The sequence below is a fragment of the Aspergillus affinis genome (genome assembly GCF_023601865.1).
Source record: "Aspergillus affinis strain CMG 70 chromosome Unknown NODE_11_length_483380_cov_85_280398, whole genome shotgun sequence".
NCBI classification, from domain to species: Eukaryota; Fungi; Ascomycota; class Eurotiomycetes; order Eurotiales; family Aspergillaceae; genus Aspergillus; species Aspergillus affinis.
This window is the reverse complement of record NW_026515792.1, coordinates 268471-288945: the sequence shown is the minus strand read 5'-3', so window position 1 is coordinate 288945 and position 20475 is coordinate 268471. Positions and strand designations below refer to the sequence as shown.

Sequence of the window (20475 nt, the reverse complement as noted above, 5' to 3'; positions counted from 1 at the left end):
ACTAGACTCTACTCTAGACTCTAGACTTTAGACTCTAGACTTACTCTTGCGCTGTACTCTGTAAGGCATCCCGGACGGACTGATAATCCCGATTCCGTCCGCCGTAACACCCGGATGACATAACCAGGCATCAACGGGACATTCATCAGGCTGTCAGGCTGTCAGACATAAAGGCATTAAGGCATTAAGGCACCCAGCCCCAGGCAGCCATCTCGCTTGCGGCGGCTAATCCCATTGCGGCCGGCGGCACGGCAACCATCCAGAGCCCAACGCCCGGCGTCAAGATCTATCATCTCCAGCCCTTCCACCAGTCCCCCCCCCAGCTGGATGCGCCAACTCTTCAGACCGTCGCTTTCTGCTTCGCCTTGTCCTCCTCGACACCCTCCCTGCGTTTCCTGGCCAATTTGGCCCGGTCGCCCTTGACGCCTGGACCTCCTCGTCGTGCGGCCCCGGGTCCTTTCCACCCCTCTCCGCCCTCATTCCCTATTTGTCGCCTAGGATCTGACTACCTTTGTTTGACCTTGGCCCTCCTCTTCTCCTCTCTCCACCCTGCCACTCGCGGGGTCCACGGAGCTTAGAAGCCTTTCCCTCCCCTTCAACCTCTTCCCCCAATCCGACTGGCTACGGCTAATTCTCTTTATTCCGAGCTTCGCTGGTAAGCTATACTTTTTTTTTCTCTCCTTCCCTCCTGCTCTTCCCTCTACCCTGGCTTTGGTATAACGCCGCTCGCCTCGGCGCTTCGCTCTCTGACTTAGCATGGTGGTCAGCCTTCGGAATTCCTAGGAGATCTGCGATCCTCGATCTCTCCCTCCCTTCGAACCCGTCATACGACCCCTCCATGCCATCTTCTCGGACGTCCGGTTCGAACCCTAGTCTCTCCACCATGTCCGCCCATGTGTCGGCGGCTTCCACCCGCCCCGCCAACGGCGAACCCTTCTCGAAGACCGAACACACGTCGCCAGACCCCCAACCGACCACCGTGAACCGCAAAAAGCAGAAACGCCGGCAAAAGCAAGCTGCCCGCATGGCCGCGGAACGTCAGTTCGAGAATGGCCATGTCCACCACCCGGACGCCGCAGAAGAAAACAGTCCGAGCCCCGTCGGTCCCGAAAGCCACCCGTCTGACGACCACGACTTCGACGAATCTGTCGACGGCGATGTCTACTACGACGAAGAACCCCGGGTACTCGGCGCGCATCCTGCCATGTCCGCCCCGTCGACCATGAATGCGCGCGACGACCACTCGAAAGTTTCCGGTCGAAAGTCGAAGAAGAAGAAGGGCAAGAAAGGTCGCAGCGGCTCCCAAACGCTCGGAGACGAAAGTTCGACTCCCTTGTCTACCCCTTCGGTCTCGATGTCGCACCCTCTCGTCCCCCCTCTCCCGCCGCATTTCGGTGCCCGCACGATCCTGAAGTCGACAAAAGATCGCAGTATTTGGAACACGTCGACCCAGGAGGAGCGCGAAAATATCAAGGCCTTTTGGCTCGAGCTGGGCGAGGAGGAGCGACGACAACTCGTCAAGGTAGAGAAGGACGCGGTCCTGAAGAAGATGAAGGAACAGCAAAAGCATTCGTGCAGTTGTACAGTCTGCGGGAGGAAGCGAACCGCTATCGAAGAGGAGCTCGAAGTGCTTTACGACGCTTATTACGAAGAGCTTGAACAGTACGCAAATAACAACCAAGGCTCCTTTGAAAAGGGCCCGCCCATCATGCCGCCTCCCCGCCTATACCATCCACCCCTACGTTCTCCCGGCCAACACACGCGGACGCAAGGCCAATTTCATCCCTCACGAGGTAGAATCCACGAGTTGCCCGAGGACGACGAAGATCTGGAGGAGGACTACGATGAAGATGACGACGAGGATGACGAGCCCTACAGCGATGAAGAATATGAAGACGACGACACGCGTGCCGCTCGCGCTGATTTCTTCGCCTTTGGGAATAGTTTAACTGTTAAAGGTAAGGGCAACACCCCGGATCCCGAAAAAACTTTCTACCCCTCTATTATCTCTTGAAACTCGGGCTGATTTTATTCCCCCTCCGTTCTGTTCTCGCTCCTTCCAGATGGTATTCTTACAGTTGCAGACGATCTTCTCAAAAATGATGGGAAACATTTCATCGACATGATGGAACAACTGGCCGAACGCAGAATGCAGCGTGAGGAGGATACCCAATTCGGAATCACCGCTGCTCACCAGTCCCTTCATGCCGGTCATAATCATGGTCCATACGATGAGGAGGATTACGATGAGGAAGAGGAGGATGAATATGACAGCCAAGAGGATGAAGAATACGAGGAGGATGAAATGGTCAGTAGCGAATCGCTACTTCTTTGCTCTCAATCTTATGGTGCGGTGCATACTAACTGATTCTATTTCCAGGATGCTATGACCGAGGAGCAACGAATGGAGGAAGGCCGACGAATGTTCCAGATATTTGCCGCCCGGATGTTTGAACAACGCGTCTTAACAGCTTACCGAGAAAAGGTCGCCGAGCAACGCCAGAAAAAGCTGATCGAAGAGCTCCTGGAGGAAGAATCCCGGACCGAGCAGCGGAATGCCAAGAAGGCTCGCGAAGCTCAGAAGCGCAAAGACAAGAAGAAGCTTCAGAAGCAGGCGAAGGAAGAAGAGAAAGCACGCCGAGAGGCCGAGAAGGCAGCCGAGGAAGCGGCGCTTAAAGCCGAGCAAGCGAAGAAGCTAGAGGAACAGAAGAGGAAACGAGAGGAGCAGCGGAAGAAGCGCGAAGCTGAGCGCAAGGCTCAGGAAGAAGAGAAGGCTCGTCGAGAAGCTGATAAGCAGCGAAGGCTGCGTGAAGAGCGCGAGCGACAAGCGGAGCTAGAGCGCAAACATCGTGAGCAGAAAGAGCAGGAAAAGCGACGGCGGGAGGATGCGCGACGAAGAGAACGGGAGCAGGAAGACCGGGATTCGATGGATAACAAAGCTCGGGAAGAACGAGAGCGCAAGGCACGCGATGGGCAGACACGCAGGCATCGGGATAGCACAGGGAAAGTCGAGTACGACCCCTCCGACCTCGAGAAGCGGGATGCTTTCGGCAGCCGAGCGTCGCAGCCAGAGCCGATGCCGATCTCAACTAGCCTGCAGCAGCATGTCCAAGGATCTTCTAGGCACCTACAGTCACCACACCTAGCAGGTGCAACGCCTATTGTCCCGAAGGCTCCGACGCCTGCCCGGGCCCGCCAGCCGTCTCAACAGGGCTCGCACACCTCGTCCCCACGGTCCCAGGCGGCCAGCGCAGAACCTTCGCAGACCTCCATCTCTCCTCGATCCATGGGCCCGTCCCAGTCGTCGGGAGCCTCGAGTGTGACCTCGAAACAGAGCCAAGGATATCCCATGTTGCATCATCCTCAACCGTCTACTCCCCTTTCTCCCCTCGGTGCGATGGGCAGATCTCATCCACCTGGGTTTCCGAGTCCTAACGGCCTGCCCTCAAATCCCCCGGGGTTAGCTGGAATGGTTCCTCGACCGCCGCCGATGGGTCATGAACTACCCACGTATCCGCCGCATACTGGCCCTCTCATGAGTCAACTGCGAGGGTTCCCTGCACCGAACGGGATCCCTATGCCTCCCGGTATTAATGGCACCCGTCAAATGCCACCTGGACGTGGTTACCCACTTGACCCTGGACACGGTCTTCCATTCCATGCCCCAGCACCGCTCTCAAGCGCGTTCTCTGCGCAACAGAGCGGACTCTCCCAGGGTCATTCCCGACAGCCTTCCAACTCGTTCGAGCGATCTCCTCTTGACACACACGCCCAACCATTCCCCATTTCTCGTCCTAGTCCGATTAAGCGTCCATCCAGTACCCAGCAGGATCAGCAGGCCGATGTCAACCGCACTACACAGCGCGACATGGACAATCTAAGTGCTCGGTTTGGAAGCAGTGCTCTTCTTGATGACAGTGACGCTCCCTTTTCTTCGACCCTTTCCCAATCGCTTCCTGACGCCACCGTTCCAGGCTCTTTACCGGGTCCGACTCGAGCCAGTTTTGCGGCACCCTCGTTGTTCCCAGACCCTCTCGGAGGTAAGCATTCATTAGCCAATATACCAGCCAAACACCTTGGCTAGTTATCAAGCCCAGTGTACTAATGTTTGTCCCGATAGCATCAAAACACTCTAGTTTCTCCATGAATACTGGAGTAGGAAGCAACCCGTGGGGTGGACACATGGGATTTGGGGCCTCCGCTTTCCCCGGAACTCCAACCTGGGGAACTGCACATGGTCAGTATACCGTGCGATTTGTATCTGTGTTGCTTTACTGATAATCATGACTAGGGAGTGGTTGGTCCAACAACGCATTCGGGTCCGGTGGTCACCATCGTGCGCACACATCTCGACCAGTTGCCATTCGGTTGCTGGTGATTGAAGCGTGGAAGCAACTGAACACCCTAAGCCCTTCCAAGGGAGCCAGCGGTCATCATGATGCCAAGAGGTTGCTCCGCCAAATTGATCAACTGCGGCCCTCCAACGAGCCTTCCATCTCGCTCAAGGAAATGCTCGACATCTGCGACACGGAAGGCAACTCGCAGAACGGGGGCGGTTCATTCTCCATCAAGAGCGACTCAATGGGCGAGTTCGTCAAGTTCGAGCCCGATACTAACAGCGCTGCCTCAGGTCACAGAGGCAGCATTGTTCCTGGTGAAATCGGAAGTCCGATTCCGAGTAGCAGCATACCAGCGTTTGGCGGGATTGGTACTACACCATCGGTGCTTCGGCAGTATTCATCTCCACCAACGGGATTCTAAGGTGTTTGGCTTCTTTTCTTTTCTTTACGGCATTCTCTCTGTGGAAATGGGGGAGTCTTTTATGCACACTTTCCGTTTCTTTCTTCTTTTCGTTACCCTGGCTTTATGTCCGTGTTTTTTTCTTGGTCGTGCAGTGTCTTTTTTGGGATGATTAATTTCTCGAAATGCTTCTTTTGTCCAAGCGTCATGTCATGAGTGTCTTTTTCTGTTTATCTTCTCTTCATGCTCTCTCGCCATCATGTCTCTCCCACGCTTCCTCTTCTTTCTGCCTTCCTGGTCTCTTTGTCCATCTTGTTCAACTCCGGTCCCGCGTTCATAAACCGGACCTTCCTTCCCCCTTTGTCATGTCTTGTACGTCCCCCATTTTTAACCATGTAGCGATTCCCTCGAGGCACGAATCTCCGGTCTCCGCATTAAGAACCAATTGCATGATCCGATTGGGGCCTTTCATTCACCAGTCAATGATTGATGCTAGGCTGTGGTCTTCTTTCACACACTCTCTCCTTCCTTCTTATGTTCGCTTTCTTTGCTTTATGTCGTAGAGGTTTGGGATTTGGGGTGAATCATAGTAGTGTGGTGTGTGGTGTGTAGAAGCGTAGTGTAGTTAGCGTAAGATGTATAGCTACTTGGAAGAGAAGAGTTGTCTTGTTTGGTTAGTCTGATCGATAAGGTTTTTTTTTTTTTTTTTTTTTTTTTTTTTTTTTTTTCTATACTCCGTACTCCGTACATATACACATATTTAGAGTTTTCCTATTATATATTTCCATCAATGATAGGACTCCATCTTTTTGGGTATGGTCACGACAGTCCTGTGATCTGGGACCATCAACATTCTATATATAGCCTACAAAGAACCTAGAATCTACTGAAATCTACCAACAACCTAGGCATCAAAAAGACAAGAAATTCTATTATGACAAGATCAAAGAAGGAAAGAAAGAATAGAATGGGTATGATGATAAGTTGACAGACAAGAGCAGCAGCAGCAGCATCGATAACAGCACAAAGATGATGATATACCTATGTATGTGATCACATAGGCACAGGTAGAAGAAGAAAAGAAGAATCAAAGAAGGGAATCAATAATCAAAGCAATTCAAATCAAATCAATCTTACAGCTCGGAATTCAAGGACTAGAATTAAAAGGGGAACAGGGAGAGGATGAACGCGATTGAGGTGGACAACAGATCGGATAAGCTCAGACAGCGAAGGATACAAAGGTGAAAAAGAGAAAGGAAAAAAAAAAAAAAGATAGGTAAAATAAATCAATCGATAAATACACTCATCATCTCGTACAAATCATACCTGTGGCTCACTGTCTAGGGTCTGTGACGATGCCTTCGTAGTCCCTTGATCGAATGTACTCTAGTGTACGCTCGAAATGGCGCTTCGGGCCTTCCAGGTTCGGGTTGGGCTCGTCCTGGTTGGTCTGCAGGTTGGAGTGGATGAGCTCGATAAGGCCATTGAGGTATTTAGTCGTGACGGTTTCGTTCTGCTGGTCGAAGTAGTAGACATAGCGGTTGAGGATCTCAACGAAGAGTTCAACGGAGACAGCGGTATCCATGCAAGCGTCGGCAACACGAAGAGCCCGCTGGAGACATTCGAGAACGCGCTTTCCGTCGCGGTAGAGCTAAAAAGTTTCGGTTAGAGACGAGATCATCTGCGAGATAATTATAGAAATGGTTACGAACGTTCTTGGCGTCTTCCTCTCCTCTTTGCGGGTTCTCGACAACCCACCAGAGGTGACTAGCGAGATACACTGCACGACACTGATCGGGCTTCTTGAGCAGCTTGCTGCCGTGCAGCGCCGCCTTGGTGATGAGCGTGTCGTAGTTCTCTTTGGAGAATCCTCGGGAACCGTGAAGAGCTCCCGCAATAATGCAGACAGCCTGGAACTGGGCCCGCGAATCACTGATAGAGTCTTCATAGATAGTGAAGGCCTGCGCGAAGAACTCGTAACTAAATTCTTCAAATCCAGTCTGGTCGGCGACCTCGCCGCACATGACAAATAGCCGCAGAGACAAATCGGCGCATCCCGGGTTTACTCGCTGGTACAGGTTGTTGACGCATTGATGCATGAATCGGTACAAGGCTGACGACTGCGACTGCCAGTTGTCATCTAAATGCTCACGGGTTTTGAGCTTGCGCGCCAAACGTATCGAGGCGCTGATGAGCGCCGGCGTTGTGTATCGAATCCGTTCGTTGCCGTCTGCATAGGCCTTGCGAGTTGATTGCAGGAGCTGGAATCATGAGTTAGCTAGCGGAAACCACGCATGTCGGAGCCGCCATTACCTTGAGCTGAACATCGTTTTCTGGTGCCTGAATCAGATGAACCAATCGTGCGAGCCAGCCTTGCTCTTCGATGGTCTCGTCCGTCTCGCCCCGGCGTTGTGATTGTACTCCTGGGTATCCCATGGACTGCTGCGTGCCCTCTTTGATCAGAACCCGGAGAACCTGGAGAACACGGTCAAGGTTGTCCGTGGTAGCGATGAGCGTGCGGTTCTTGAGAAGGCTGCGGGCGATTTCACCAGCAACGGAGCGACGGGTAGGATACGATTGCGCGGTCAAAAGTGGAAGGTAGTTAGGTAGGGCCAACGCCGTAAAGATGGAAAAGTAGGAGCGAAGAGGGGCAACCAAGAGGTGCAGGAGGTTCTGTTGCGTCGGAGCGGAGTGCAGATCAGCATGATCCGTGTACTCGGCAGTGGATTTGGTGGCAAAGTCAAGGACCTGATCCACGTATTCGAGTTTGTCGGGGTATGTGTTCAGCGCCAGATTGACCAGGGAGACGAGCAGGGCCATCGTGTCTTGGATGGGAAGCCCGCGAGACTTGATCAGATTGACCACCTGCTCGTAGAAGATGGCATAGAGCCTGACATTGGCAGGAACGCCAGGTTTTTCGTTGCCGTCGCCGTTGGCGTTTTTCTCGGTGTTCTCCTCCTCTGGGGCAGCCGGAGGCTTCTCTTCCGTTTCCTTCGACTCTTGCTCCACGCCGTTCTCCTGAACGGGGGTGGTCTCCGTATTCTCCGCAGGCGCCTGTTTCTTGGTCTCTTCGGCAATCTTGACATTCTCGAGGAGATTTGTCACCGCTTCCTCCTCAGTCTGCTGCCTTGTTTCTGGGTCGGTCAACAAATCGGTCTCGCGCGCCGCATACGCCGACAGCCGGTCCATCAGGCCGATGACGATCTTCTTCAGGTCCACGTGCGGATTGAGTCGGGCGATCGCGGAGAGCAAGAGGTCAAGTGTATGGAGATGGAATTCGTCGGGGAAGACTTTGGTAATCACTGCGAGATCCCGTTAGCTCCCAAGCTATCATCCGCAAGCCTATCACCGTCTTTCCTACCTTCAAGCAAATACTCCTGCGCCAGGACATCCCGGCATTGAACGACCTGTTCCAGCAGCGCCTGCAGGATTCCCGATTTGTAACCTTCCAAGTCCACCAATTGACTGAGGCGAACAACATTACTACCGACCAGCAGCTCCAGCTCCCGGCGCTCCTGCATCCTCTTCTCCCGCTCCCGGGACGGGCCCTGATGTTGCAGTCGCACCCACAGCTTATTCATCTCGACAAAGTTGGTCAACACGAAGTTAATCGAGTCCTGCATGTTGCCTTCGGGACCGTCGCCCGACCCCGTGGGTAGGTAATCCCTCGCCTGGCCGGACAGGTAGTATCGTAGGAACAGGCCGCGGATGGGGTGCTGCACGCCTCGGCTCATTTCCATCATATCTTTCATGATCTCCTTAACGGGGGCGTCTTCCACCGACATGTACACGGTCCCCACAGTGATCATGAGGTACAATCTCGGGATGATGTTGCCGGCATACTGGACCAATTCGTACAGATCGGCCAGGTGGTTCACGGGATGGTTCTCTTTCAGGTAAACGGAGAGGTGTCGCAGGGCGTCGAACACGGCCATGTACAGTTCATAATATTGTTTCGGACCTAGGCTGGGCGTTCGTAGTTCGGACACGAAAGTCGATCTGGAACCCAATTGGGGAAACCGGGACTCGTCAGCTCTGCCATTCTACGGCTGCCTTGGGGAGGGTCAGTGTGGAGGGGAGGGAAGGCTTTCAGCTCACCCGCATTTCAGCGCATCCATTAATTTCCCCGGCGTCTCTAGGCATTTTCGCATCATCTGCGACTGCTGTCGGACCACTCCCAATGCCTCCTCGAGGAGGCGGCTTTGGTCCTCGGGAGCCGTCACGGGGGAGGCCATGGTGGTTTATGGGGATGGAGGGGAGGCGGTAAACAGCTGGTCGCAATGGAGTATGAGGTGGGTGATCAAGGACGGGAGAGGCGGTCGGAGGGAAGGTATGGAGTCAGGGGTAATTGAGATAGCTCCCAGTCCATAGACGGGAAAAGTAGTAGATCGAACAACGGGAAATGCAAGTGTAGAGGAAGAGAAGGAAGAGGAGGAGGGAAGTTGATGATGGAAGGTGAATCCATCAACCGGGCACGTGGATTATGTAACCTCCCCGTCGTACTCGTACTGTCACCGTATTATGGGTAATTTGCAGTTCTTTTTCATGCAGTCTAGATAACGGCCAATCTATCGAGTATACATCATGATCAAACACCATCGCAACCCCGCTGAAGCAAAGACAAAAACGCCGAATGCAGGTCCATGAGCACATCGCATCATTACAGCCAGAACCCAGGAAATATAAAATGTAAAAAAAGAAAATAAAAATCCCGAAAATAAAAAGGAAAGGCATCCATCTATCCATCATAGAGTGTGGTCATTCACATCGCAAACCGTTGCTCATAAGACAATAAATCCGAAAAGAAGAGAGTGAAAAGGAAAGAAGAAAAGAGACTACCCGTCGCTTTTTCGTTTCTTTTCTTTTTAGAGACCGTCAAATTGCGTCATTTAGACAACGGTGCTGTTGGATCGGCCAACAAGCGTGGTGGCATTCAGGGCACCACGGCTGAACAGACCGGCACCACCAGTGACGTTGGCACTGCGAGCATGCAGACTGGACTCGGTGTCGTTGCCACGGGAGAAGAGAGATCGAGTCTCAAGTCCGGTGCCATTGCTGCGAGCGTGCAGCTTGGGAAGAGTGGAGTTTTCGCTCCGAGCATAGAGATCCCGGGTCAGAGTGTTGTTGCTACGAGCGTGCAGCTCGGGGAGGGTGGTGTTTTCGCTCCGGGCGTGGAGATCACGGGTCAAGGTGCTGTTGCTGCGAGCGTGCAACTCAGAAGTAGTAGTCGTGTTTTCACCGCGGGCGTGGAGGCTTCTAGTCAGGGTGCTGTTGCTGCGAGCGTGCAATTCGGGAAGAGTAGTGTTTTCGCTCCGGGCATGGAGGTCCCGGGTCAAGGTGCTGTTGCTTCGAGCGTGCAACTCGGAAGAGACAGTAGAGTTCTCACCGCGGGCGTGGAGATCCCGGGTCACGGTGCTGTTGGCCACGGCGGACCGTCTGAAGTTGCGAGCGGCTCTCTCGGTCTGGTTGAAGCCCCGAGCAGCGATCTGGGAGTCCTCGCCGGACTCAGATTCGGGGTCTTCGGTCGGCACGGAAGGGATGGACCAGCCAGGGGGCACAAGGTGGCCGGACGCAGAGGGAGATGCAGACGCAGCCGGAGTGGACGAGGGCGTTTGGGTCACGGTGAGAGTCACCGGAGGTTGAGGGGGGTTGTTGGCGACGGTGATGGTTTCGACCGTGGGAGTTTGGCTGCTGGTGGTTTCATCGCCGACGTTAACGACGCTGTAGGGCTGCTCGTCTCTGCGCGCCAGAGTGTCGTTGGAGCGGGCATGGAATAGAGGCACGGCGTGAGCGCCGATGGAGGAGAGAAGTAGGAGAAGAGTGGTGGTATGCATCTTGTTTGACGAAGCAAGAAGAGGGAGATAGAGACAAATAATTTTGATGGAGGTAAAAAAAAAAAAAAAAAAAAAGGACTCTAAGGTTTTTGAGTGTGAAATCAACTAATATAACAAATGCTAAGGGAAGCACAGTGTACTAAATAATGATAGATGGAGTAGAGACAAGCTCAGGCGATGGAATGCTATAGATCGAGAGAATTGAAAAGAGGACGAGGGGACCTTAATTTATGATCAGCCACTAAAGGCGACGGCTCAATGCTGGACCAATGTAGAAATGCCAAAAGCAAAGACAGGGAAAGAAAAAAAAATATGATCGATAAATGCCATCATCGGACGGCACAACAGACCCATATCACGGCGAAAAGTGCAGGCTGGTGCATTGCATGGCAGCGCATCGCCAATGGGTCTGGGCCGGCAGCCGTCAAAGGAGGCTGGGAGAGTCGATCAGCACCCACATGGGATTGACTGCCAGCCACGTTCATTCCGAATTTTTGCCCACACGGTGAGGGAAAACACACCGAACGGCAGAAAGAAGGTTCAGAAATAGATGAACATCCACGCAATCCCCTTTGCCTATCATCGGGGCATTGGGTAGGCTGTGTGATCCAGCCAGGCAGACGTTGAAAGATGCTTCGTTTGTAGGGCACGCAGACCCTGTGACTGCCAAGAATTCCGTGGCTGGGGGGGATCGAGGGCCCACTCACTGTGGCGTCTTAACGGTCGCCTCGATATTTTTGGACTGCGTGGGTTGTGCTGTGACTCTGAGTCGAGGACTGGTAAGCTGTGCTACTTGCTGTCAGCAACGCAAGGGATAAAGAACTCCACTGCGTGCGTGTGGTGGTGGTACAGTACATGTGGTACGTGTGGTGTCGACGTCAACCTCCATTGTATATCTCCGAATCTCTTCCTTCGACGGCCGAGTATGAGCGGCTTGGTGAATGCCCATGATTTCATAGCTTTTTTTCTTTTTTTGAAAATATAAATGCTGCGGCCGACCACATGTGTGACCCGAATGTTTAGCCATGCGTTGATATTGCATGAACAGGTAGACATTACGTTGCCCGTTGACCGAGATACATACTTCGCCCGATTCTACCTTCAGCTTCCTCCATGATGAAGACATCAGGTTCATCGTCAAAGTCGCCCCGTCGAAAATCTTAACAACACTTCTCAGATGACCCAAAATCGCAGATTTGACTTGACAGGTGACGAGTCCCCGTCCAAACTAGGAGGGCTCTCTGCATGTAACCCGCTCGATCTCTCTTTCGCAGCCGGAGATATCTTTTGCCTTTACGAAACTTTTACTCCATATTCTGTGATTGCGCTATCAGGACACCGAATATGTTCCTTGACCGCTCTTATCGCACCGCGATTTCTGGGTCGCTATTTTTAGGAGCATCCGACTATTGAGCTTCCCACAGCGGCGATTCCCGCCCCGTCTAGATCTATAGACTTGGCAATGCGAGATATCGGCTATCGAAGCAGATGATATCAAACCGACCATCCGCAGTTAATCGGCTGCCAAATACCATGCGCGATCGCATGAAATTATCGAACCTACGCAGGACCCCGGACAGAGGTATACGTAACGGCTTGAGCGGTCATGGAACGGAACCAAGTGCCACTCTCCAGAGAAAGATGACGAATCCACAAATTGGTCATAGCAAAGGCAGATCGTCCAAAGTGAATTACATAGCTAAGTCTTCGATCCGAATCAGACCGCAACCGACGGCGGCAGTGGCCCATCCCGCACACGCCTGGTTGGGGTTCCACGAAATCGACGTAACGTGCGTTTCTTCGTCGTAGAGCGTAATGATCATGGTTCCGTCCATCATCTTACGATCCCCAGACATGTTGCGCAGCAAGCTGGCGGATTCGGCGAGGAATCCGTCGAAGAAGCGACTGGTTCCGGGACTGTCGGCCTCGGTGCCTCGCACCCATTCGTGCGTGAACCAGGTCTGTTGCAATTGTTTCTCCTTGGGATGTAAAACTCGCTTCAAAGGGTTGGTCGCAACCACGGAACCGCCAGCACTCCCGTAGAGGGTGCTTGGATGCCAGGAGCTGCAGGGTGCCAGGGCAGTAATGGTGCTTTGAAGCCTGGCTATGGCGCTTGTGGTGAAGAAGCGACGCACCGCCAATAGCCGGGCAAAATCGTTTTCATCGCCGGAGACGAATGCCTGCAGCATGGGCGAGTATGATAGGTGGGCCGATCCGACTCTCATGCGGTTTGTTTCAACCATGTTCTTGTTATGGTCGATGAGCGACCATAGACGCGTCTCACCGTCCATGGACGTAGTAGCTAGTAAGTGGGGGTTTGTTGGGTAGCTCGATGCTATCGTGAGAATATAGGTCGAATGAATTGGTTGGTAGAAGAAAGGAAGGGGGTTTGGGGGTGCTTGAGATGCTTGAATAGGCGCTATACTCCAGGCAGCCACGAAGCCATTGGCACAGCCAACGGCGATGTCGCTGGGTGAGAGCCATGTTAAAGCGGTGCCCACAGTCGAAGGAGCCTTGGCTTCGAATACGGGGGATTGCACCTTGACTAAATCGCATGTCAGTAAGAGCTCAAATCGGCCATTTTCAAAATCAAATCCAGGGAGACCCACGGAATTCCGTCTTAGTTGGATTCCGACTCAATTTGACGTCAATAACTCGAAGGTACCCGTCTCCCCATATACCCGCCAAAAGTCCGACGTTCCTCAAGTCATCTTCCTCGTCTTCATCCCGTGGGTCTCGAGCCATGGGGCACCAGGCCATCCTTTTCAGATCCCCCCAATCGGTACATAGGGCTAGCCGTAATCTTGGCTTAAATGTCATATCTAATGTTTTTGTGAAGCTCTCCTCTTTCGCAGCCTTGAACATCCAAAGCTGCAAAGCACACGGATAGGGAGGCGAGGGGGTGAATGCAGGCGCACTGGATTTCGACGGATCGCCATACGCTTTCTTTTGTTCCTCTCGGATTGGAGCAGCCACGGTCAGATACTGCGTCAGGCCCGGCTGGTTGGGCGCCCAAGCCATGTTCTTAATCCTCTGTCCCAGATTGATAATCCAGCCCTGTCTTTTCTTTTTCTTGGGACGCGCGGAACTTTTGCCCTCATCCCACGCATCCCCAAAGTTGAGCGATTCGTGTTGTGCCAACTGAAACCGACTCTGATCACCATCGACAGGTCCAATGAGAATCGTGTGGTCCTGCTCCTTTGGAAGAGGCATATAAACTCCCCGCGCCTCGTCCTCGGAGGTCTTCGCAATGCGCTGTCGCTTTCTAAACCTCTCCCCGATATCATCGGCATAATACCAGTCCCAGCCCCGAGTTCTCTCCCTCTTCATATCCTCCGGCTCAGCCCCAAAGGTCAGTCCATACTTGTACCCGGACGCTTTCTGAGCGCGATTCAAAGAGGAGCGAGTGGGAACGGTCGAGTCCGCGCCCCCAGACCACTGGTCTCGCGCATGCACGACATTTAAGAGATCCCTCTCGTCCGTGCCGTACGTCACTCGAAGATGCTCCACTTTACCCACGTGCTCGGAAGGATTCCAGACTCCCCGCGAATGCGTCTCTCCTGGAGCGGGCATCGCGGGACCCCGATTCCGCTGTTTGGGGCGGGTTGGCTGAGCCGCAAGGGGTTTCTTCTGGTTCTTTTTGCCAGGACCAGCACGGGCGTCTTCGCCGTCAATCGACATGGCATCTCCATCGGAGCCGCTGGCATCATCCTCGTCATCTTCTTCGTCTGGAATCATCTCCTCATCGTCGTCGTCCTCATTTTCATCTGAGTTCTCTTCCCGGCCATTGCCGTCATCTTTGAACTCTTCATCAGACGACGAATCTTGCGGCGGTGAGGTGGCTACGCGCTTGCCCTTGACTCGAGAGGGGTTGGCGTCTTCTGCGTTGGACTCGTCACTGACCCCGGCGATCTCGAAGGGATCATTAGTGTATTTGGTCCGGGGGCCTGATTGGCGATTTGACCTCCGTGTGCGAGGCATCGCATGGGATGAATCCAACGGGAGTTTTCCCAGACGTCAAGGTGGTTTGACCAGAGTCCAATCAGCAGGATGACATAAAAACAAGGTGCAATTAAGCTCGCGGAGAGAGGGATAATTCCGAGGAGACAACCGTGGAAGCCGAAGAAGTTGGAGAGGATTTGCACTGGACGCTTCCCGCCGGTCTTGGCATCGCTCTGTCCGGACACGCGCTAGTCCCCATTCGGACGGTTCCTGGTCGGAGGAGGTTGGCCTGAAAAGTTGGCCTGAATTTATTTACTTCGAGAAGAGACTTGGACGGTGTCTCTTCGGCCCCTGCAAGACGAAGTTCTGCCACAATCTCCGCACGGATTGGACTGGACAACAACAATCACGAAGGATTGGAGGGCCTCGCATGTACTTGCAGAACCCCACTTTCTGCGGTGGATCGCGGTTATCAGCCCGACAGCCAGCGTCATCGCTCGCCATTCTGTCAACAATCACTCTCCTCTGAACCATCTTTCAATCGCCTTCAAACAACTTAAACATATTCCCATCTCCACCAGTAAACATGGCTACTCCATCATACCCTGGGGTCCTACACCAATATGTATGATTCCTTCCCCTCCTCACCCAATAGTAACCTCGATGTAATCCAACTGACCAGAACCGTCAGACCCCCCGTCTCGTAGCCTTTGAATACATCTCCCCCAACCAAACCACCCCCAAACCCAACAGTCTGCTCTTCGTCGGCGGCCTAACCGACGGCCTCGGCACCGTCCCCTACGTGGCCGAGATCGCCAAAGCCCTCGAGCCCACCGACTGGTCGCTCTTCTCGCTCGTGCTCTCCTCGTCCTACCTCGGCTGGGGCATCGGCAGTCTCGACCAAGACGTCGAGGAGATCGCACAGTGCGTGGAGTTTGTGCGCGCCCACAAAGCCCGCACCACCACGGGATCCGCATCGACCCCAAAGGTCGTGGTCATGGGCCACTCCACCGGCAGCCAGGACGTGCTGCACTACCTGTACTCGGCCAACCCGCTGCCGCAGCGTTCCCCGGACCAAGAAGTCGGTCTGGACCTGAAGCATCTGTCGCGGCCGCCGCTGGACGGGGCGATCATGCAGGCGCCCATGTCGGACCGCGAGGCGGTGCAGCACATTGGACAGACGAGCGAGGAGCCGAACGAGTTCCGCGGCGCCTACGACCAGCTGGTGAACTTTGCGCGGCTGCAGCAGCCCACGGAGATCTTGCCGTTGCATTTGACCGGCAAGGTGGGTTTCCCCGGGGACACGCCGATAAATGCGCGCCGGTTCCTGAGCCTGACGAGCCCCGATAGTCCGGCGGATCCGGCGCTGGATGATCTGTTCAGCTCGGATCTGACGGATCAGCGCCTCGCGGAGACGTTTGGTGTGGTGCGGGAGAGGGGTCTGCTGGGGGCGAAGCTGATGGCGTTGTATTCGGGGAGTGATGAGTATGCGGCGCCGTGGGTGGATAAGGAGGCGTTGATGAAGCGGTGGGAGAAGGCGACGAATGCCGGAGGGGTGGATAAGTGGGATGAGAATAGTGCTGTGGTGAAGGGCGCCAGTCATAATGTCAAGGCCGACGGACAGGCGGAGTTGGTTGAGCGGGTTCTTCGCTACTTGGGCACGATCTAATTGCCCCCTGTTGTTCTGTCGATGGGAGTTTACATAGACTGAGGAATGCACGCATCATGAATCCAAACCTAGCTTTAATATACAAGAACATATGGGCAGGAATATCAGAACCCATATCAAAACAATCATCCAGCGACAATTCGACGATCCAACAGGCATCCCCGATCTCTCTGATGGGAGGGGAACGATCAACGCGTTTCAAATAAATCGTCGAGAACACAGAAAGAAAAAGAAAACGGAGGGTATAGTATTAGAAAGACCACCGACCATCCCTCCCCCCATCATCAACAGAACCTCCTCCCAGTATCTCAAACCTTCAGCCACAAAGTCAACACACCCTTCAGGTACTCCACAATCTCACTCCCGCCCAGCTTACTCTCCCCATACAACCGATCCACAAACGTAATCGGACACTCCGCGACCTTGAACCCCATCGCCTTCGCGCGCACCATCATCTCCATCTGGAAACTATACCCCTTGCTCTGAGTACTCGAGATAACCTTCTCGAGCACACTCTTCTTATACAGCCGGAAACTGCCCGTCAGGTCACTGACGCCCGGCATCAGCATAACGTCGGCGATCAGGTTCGCCGTGCGCGACGTGAACTTGCGGAAGAGGTCCCAGCCGTAGACTCCGCCCTTAACGTCGCCGCGGCTGGCGTAGCGGGTGCCCGTGACGATATCGGCGTCGGTCTCCTTCTGGATGGCGATCATCGTCGGGATGAACTTCGGGTGGTGGCTGAAGTCCGCGTCCATGATGATCACGTAGTTGCCCGTCGCGTACTGCAGGCCGTGCACGTACGCCGTTCCCAGTCCTAGCTTGCCTTCCCGGGGCTTCAGGTTCACGTGTTCCGGGCCCCAGAGCTTCTGGAGTTGTTTGGCGACTTCGAGCGTGCCGTCGGGGGATCCGTCGTCGACGATCACGACTTCCCAGTCGAGGTTGCTGTTGTTACCGATGAAGAGGTTAGTAAAGGGGGAAATAGGGGATACGAAAGAGCGCATGAATTGATACGGAGTGGATGGAAAGGAGGATTTACTTCTCACGGAATGTCTTCTCGATCAACCAGCAGATAATAGGGAGGTTCTTCCGCTCGTTGTAGGTCGGCAGGATGACCGAGTACTTGTTCTTGACGGGACCCATGTTGATCGCCTGGAGAGAACACAATCAGGATCGGAGAAAGATAATGCGAATGAGAAACCAAAGACAATGGTGTCGACAAGGGTCGAAGTCGAGGGGATTGGAAAGTCGGGACGATGCTGGGCTGGGCGGTCGGGAGAGGAACGTGGCCAGACTTAGCGCCAGGTACCGTTCATGTATTCGTTACTTCCATCCAGTACGGAGATTTGAGTGGGCCGCAAAGTATCCGGTACTTTGCCTTTCGATGTTGAGACTTCTCAGTCTATTGGCTTATTCATAGCCCCTAACTTACTGACTGACTAACTAACTAATTGTCATAACTAGCAAATACTATATTCTTAGGCCCTTCCAATTAGCCAAATTCAGATATATAGACTAACCAAGATGTCGCAGAAATACACATCCATCCGAGTATACTCATGGACCAGTTCATCCAGAAGCACAACAGAGACAAACTACTCCATGATGAAGAACTGACTCTTTCCAAACATCATGGCTAAACATAAGCTAGATGATGCGTATAGAAACGATTTTGACAGCAAGAGAGTGAGGTAAGATTGATAAAACAGCGTCGATGGGAATCAGCTCAGGTATTGTGGACCTTGATTCCTCTAGTTAACACTTTACAGTATGTTTACTACGATTGCTCTTAGCCTGTCAAGAGAGGAGATATTATTATCGAGCTAACGCAGAAGCTCCAGCCATATACATATACACATAACAATCTAACCATCCATCTATCCACCTTGTTCATCAATATACAAGGACGGAACCATGCACAGCATCCTCCCACTCCCCAACCAACACGCCCTAGATCTCACATAGGGAAAAACCCAGCGTAATAATCCCTCTTCCCGATCTCAACGCCCTCCTTCCTCAAAATACCAAACGCCGTCGTCACATGGAAATAAAGATTCGGCAAGATGACCGTATGCGCCCACGTCGCGCCGGTCATTGGCACCTCCATTCCAGGAGCCAGAGTGGTCGGCTTCTCGCTATCGCCCTCCTCATTCACGCGGTCCTTGTCCGCTTCGCTGAGGGATTTCAGCACCGTATTGATGCGCTCAAAGGACTCCGAGAAGCTGTCAGGGCTGCCAGAGAACGTGGTTGCGTCGCGGCCGGTGAGGCGCGCGACGAGGTTCTCGGTCCATTGCGTTACGATGCGCACCTGATCGGTGAGGGGGTACATGGTTTCGTGGAGACGGGAGTTGTGAAGGAGGGTGGTTGTCTCGGTGGGACGTTGTTGCGAGGCGACAGTCAAGATGTGGGAGAGGGTTTTGAGGATGGAGATGGCGACGGGGATGGTGCCGTCGTAGAAGGTGTGGGGGGCCATGGTTTTGGTTTGCTTGCTCGATTCTCTTTGGGTATTGTTTACAGGTTTATATACTTTCTTCTGTGTACACTGCGGAACATTGCGGAGTCAGTCTGGTGAGTTGGAGATCCACGTGATACGGGCTGGGATGGGGGCCAATCCTCTATTTTGAGTCACTTTTGTGGCTGTGGAGCTTATTTTCGAGACATGAACATCGTGTTAACATGGTCGACATGTACAGCTATGGCTGACTATCCTATTGATTCTTCTGGCGATTCAGCAACCATCGACATCTTGATATTGGGAAATAGTGTAGAAGCGGCAAGACTCCGAGCCTATGGTAGATTAAAATGTTAATAGCCACAAATTTCAAAGTTTGTACAGATATTAGACGAAAAAATATCAAATTAGACCCTCAAACAAGCGCGCCGCTAAAGCCACGAACGCCACAGAGATGTAAAGAAGAGAGCGCCAGCCATCCCTTCGATCTACCCTCTTAGAACCCCTTCCGATACTCGCCTTCGTCGGCAATCTGATTGTATGCTCGATCATGCCGCTGCGACATCTCCTTATTATGCTGTTTCACATCCTGGGGCACATCATCCCGAAGATTGCCTTTGGAGTCAATGTTAGGGGACTGTTGGCCGTCTGTGATCGTCGGATGGGCCTTATTGCTCGGCATGGTGTTGATAGCACCCTCACTGGTTTTCGAGGAATGGGATTCGGACTTATTACCAGACGAAGACGGTGCGTCCTTGCTGACGTTGGGTGGGGTTGGTCCTATTTGCCATCTATTAGCATGCTAGTTGCTATGCTAGGGGCAGGAATCGTATCAGACGACTCTACCACGCTACCACGCTACCACGCTGTATACTCACCTGGGTGTTCGATATCTCGTGTAGGGCTGTTACGATGGCTTTTTGGGTGCTCCGCATTATTGTGTTCTCCTTCGCCCCCGTAGGAGCTCTGTGCATATTTTCGCCGCGAGAACGGGACGATGCTCTGCAACGGAGAGCCGAGGCCCATTGAAGGGCGGGCCACGTGTGGGGGAATCTTGCTGCGAATGATGGAGCTCATTTTGTTTGATCAAGGGAGAGGTGGAATCCGGTGATGTAGTTGAGTATTCTAGAGTGCATTTTGCTTCCAATTCCGTTCATGTATTTCCTTTTTAACCGTCGCAGTCGGGGGCGACTGAGTGCTGAAAACATCCAATGACGTCGCCGCTGTGTAATGCTCTCCATGATGTCTCGTTGATCAACGACCAACACCGGGCATTCCCCACGACGAGTTCCCGGGTGCCAAGACGCAGAGGCGAGGGAAATGGACTGAGAAACCCCAAAGTATTACATTTCGACTAACTGGGCCACGCCGTGATGGCAAATCTCATACACCGTAGTATCAAAAATGAAGAACCTTTGACCAAATAATGTGACGGCCAAACACCCAGATATTGTTATAAATCCCTAAAATAATGACCAAAAAAGATAGAACGGAAAGGGGGATTGAAAAAGAATAATGGAAAAAGATCAAACAGAGACCGGTGGCCCAAGATGTATGGTGGGCCTTGTGCACCATATCCGCCCGTAACGCCAATAAACTGCTAGCACACAGAACAAAACAATGCAAGACAAGATACTGGAGACAATAGTCCAAAAGCCCAAATCGGCTTGAATCACAAAAAGAAAAGATAAAAGCTCGCAAATATATAGGATGCATGTCATGACCAGCAGATAATAAATAACCCAGGAGCCCAACAACCCATCACACCTAAGAGCCCAAGTAGATCACACAAGAGAAGGATCATCGTTCGTATGCACATTAAGGACCATGGAAAATATAGT

General features: G+C 53.0%; 8 protein-coding genes across 8 annotated transcripts; 2 read left to right on the top strand and 6 right to left on the bottom strand.

The window, feature by feature from the left end:
• Positions 1-838: 838 nt before the first annotated feature.
• KD926_001025 (putative stress response protein Nst1) lies at positions 839-4761 on the top strand (the record flags this gene model as incomplete). The annotated part of the gene is made up of 5 exons (XM_053096579.1): positions 839-1958; positions 2079-2308; positions 2381-4040; positions 4121-4237; positions 4292-4761. 5 exons carry the CDS (start codon positions 839-841, stop codon positions 4759-4761), a joined length of 3597 nt encoding a protein of 1198 aa, XP_052959405.1.
• Positions 4762-6073: 1312 nt separating this feature from the next.
• Positions 6074-8975, bottom strand: KD926_001024 (vacuolar protein sorting-associated protein 35; the record flags this gene model as incomplete). Its single annotated transcript, XM_053096578.1, has 5 exons — positions 6074-6391; positions 6453-7001; positions 7054-8042; positions 8102-8739; positions 8839-8975. The coding sequence occupies 5 exons, from the start codon at positions 8973-8975 to the stop codon at positions 6074-6076; spliced, it is 2631 nt and encodes an 876-aa protein (XP_052959404.1).
• Positions 8976-9629: 654 nt separating this feature from the next.
• KD926_001023 (uncharacterized protein) lies at positions 9630-10574 on the bottom strand (the record flags this gene model as incomplete). Its single annotated transcript, XM_053096577.1, has 1 exon — positions 9630-10574. The coding sequence occupies one exon, from the start codon at positions 10572-10574 to the stop codon at positions 9630-9632; it is 945 nt and encodes a 314-aa protein (XP_052959403.1).
• A 1691-nt stretch (positions 10575-12265) lies between these two features.
• On the bottom strand, positions 12266-14555 carry KD926_001022 (transcription factor TFIIIC subunit TFC6; the record flags this gene model as incomplete). The annotated part of the gene is made up of 2 exons (XM_053096576.1): positions 12266-13119; positions 13184-14555. The coding sequence occupies 2 exons, from the start codon at positions 14553-14555 to the stop codon at positions 12266-12268; spliced, it is 2226 nt and encodes a 741-aa protein (XP_052959402.1).
• A 547-nt stretch (positions 14556-15102) lies between these two features.
• On the top strand, positions 15103-16185 carry KD926_001021 (uncharacterized protein; the record flags this gene model as incomplete). The annotated part of the gene is made up of 2 exons (XM_053096572.1): positions 15103-15141; positions 15208-16185. 2 exons carry the CDS (start codon positions 15103-15105, stop codon positions 16183-16185), a joined length of 1017 nt encoding a protein of 338 aa, XP_052959401.1.
• Positions 16186-16493: 308 nt separating this feature from the next.
• KD926_001020 (dolichyl-phosphate beta-D-mannosyltransferase) lies at positions 16494-17325 on the bottom strand (the record flags this gene model as incomplete). Its single annotated transcript, XM_053096571.1, has 2 exons — positions 16494-17127; positions 17222-17325. The coding sequence occupies 2 exons, from the start codon at positions 17323-17325 to the stop codon at positions 16494-16496; spliced, it is 738 nt and encodes a 245-aa protein (XP_052959400.1).
• Positions 17326-18139: 814 nt separating this feature from the next.
• Positions 18140-18655, bottom strand: KD926_001019 (DUF1993 domain-containing protein; the record flags this gene model as incomplete). The annotated part of the gene is made up of 1 exon (XM_053096570.1): positions 18140-18655. The coding sequence occupies one exon, from the start codon at positions 18653-18655 to the stop codon at positions 18140-18142; it is 516 nt and encodes a 171-aa protein (XP_052959399.1).
• Positions 18656-19130: 475 nt separating this feature from the next.
• Positions 19131-19711, bottom strand: KD926_001018 (uncharacterized protein; the record flags this gene model as incomplete). Its single annotated transcript, XM_053096569.1, has 2 exons — positions 19131-19414; positions 19513-19711. 2 exons carry the CDS (start codon positions 19709-19711, stop codon positions 19131-19133), a joined length of 483 nt encoding a protein of 160 aa, XP_052959398.1.
• Positions 19712-20475: the final 764 nt, after the last annotated feature.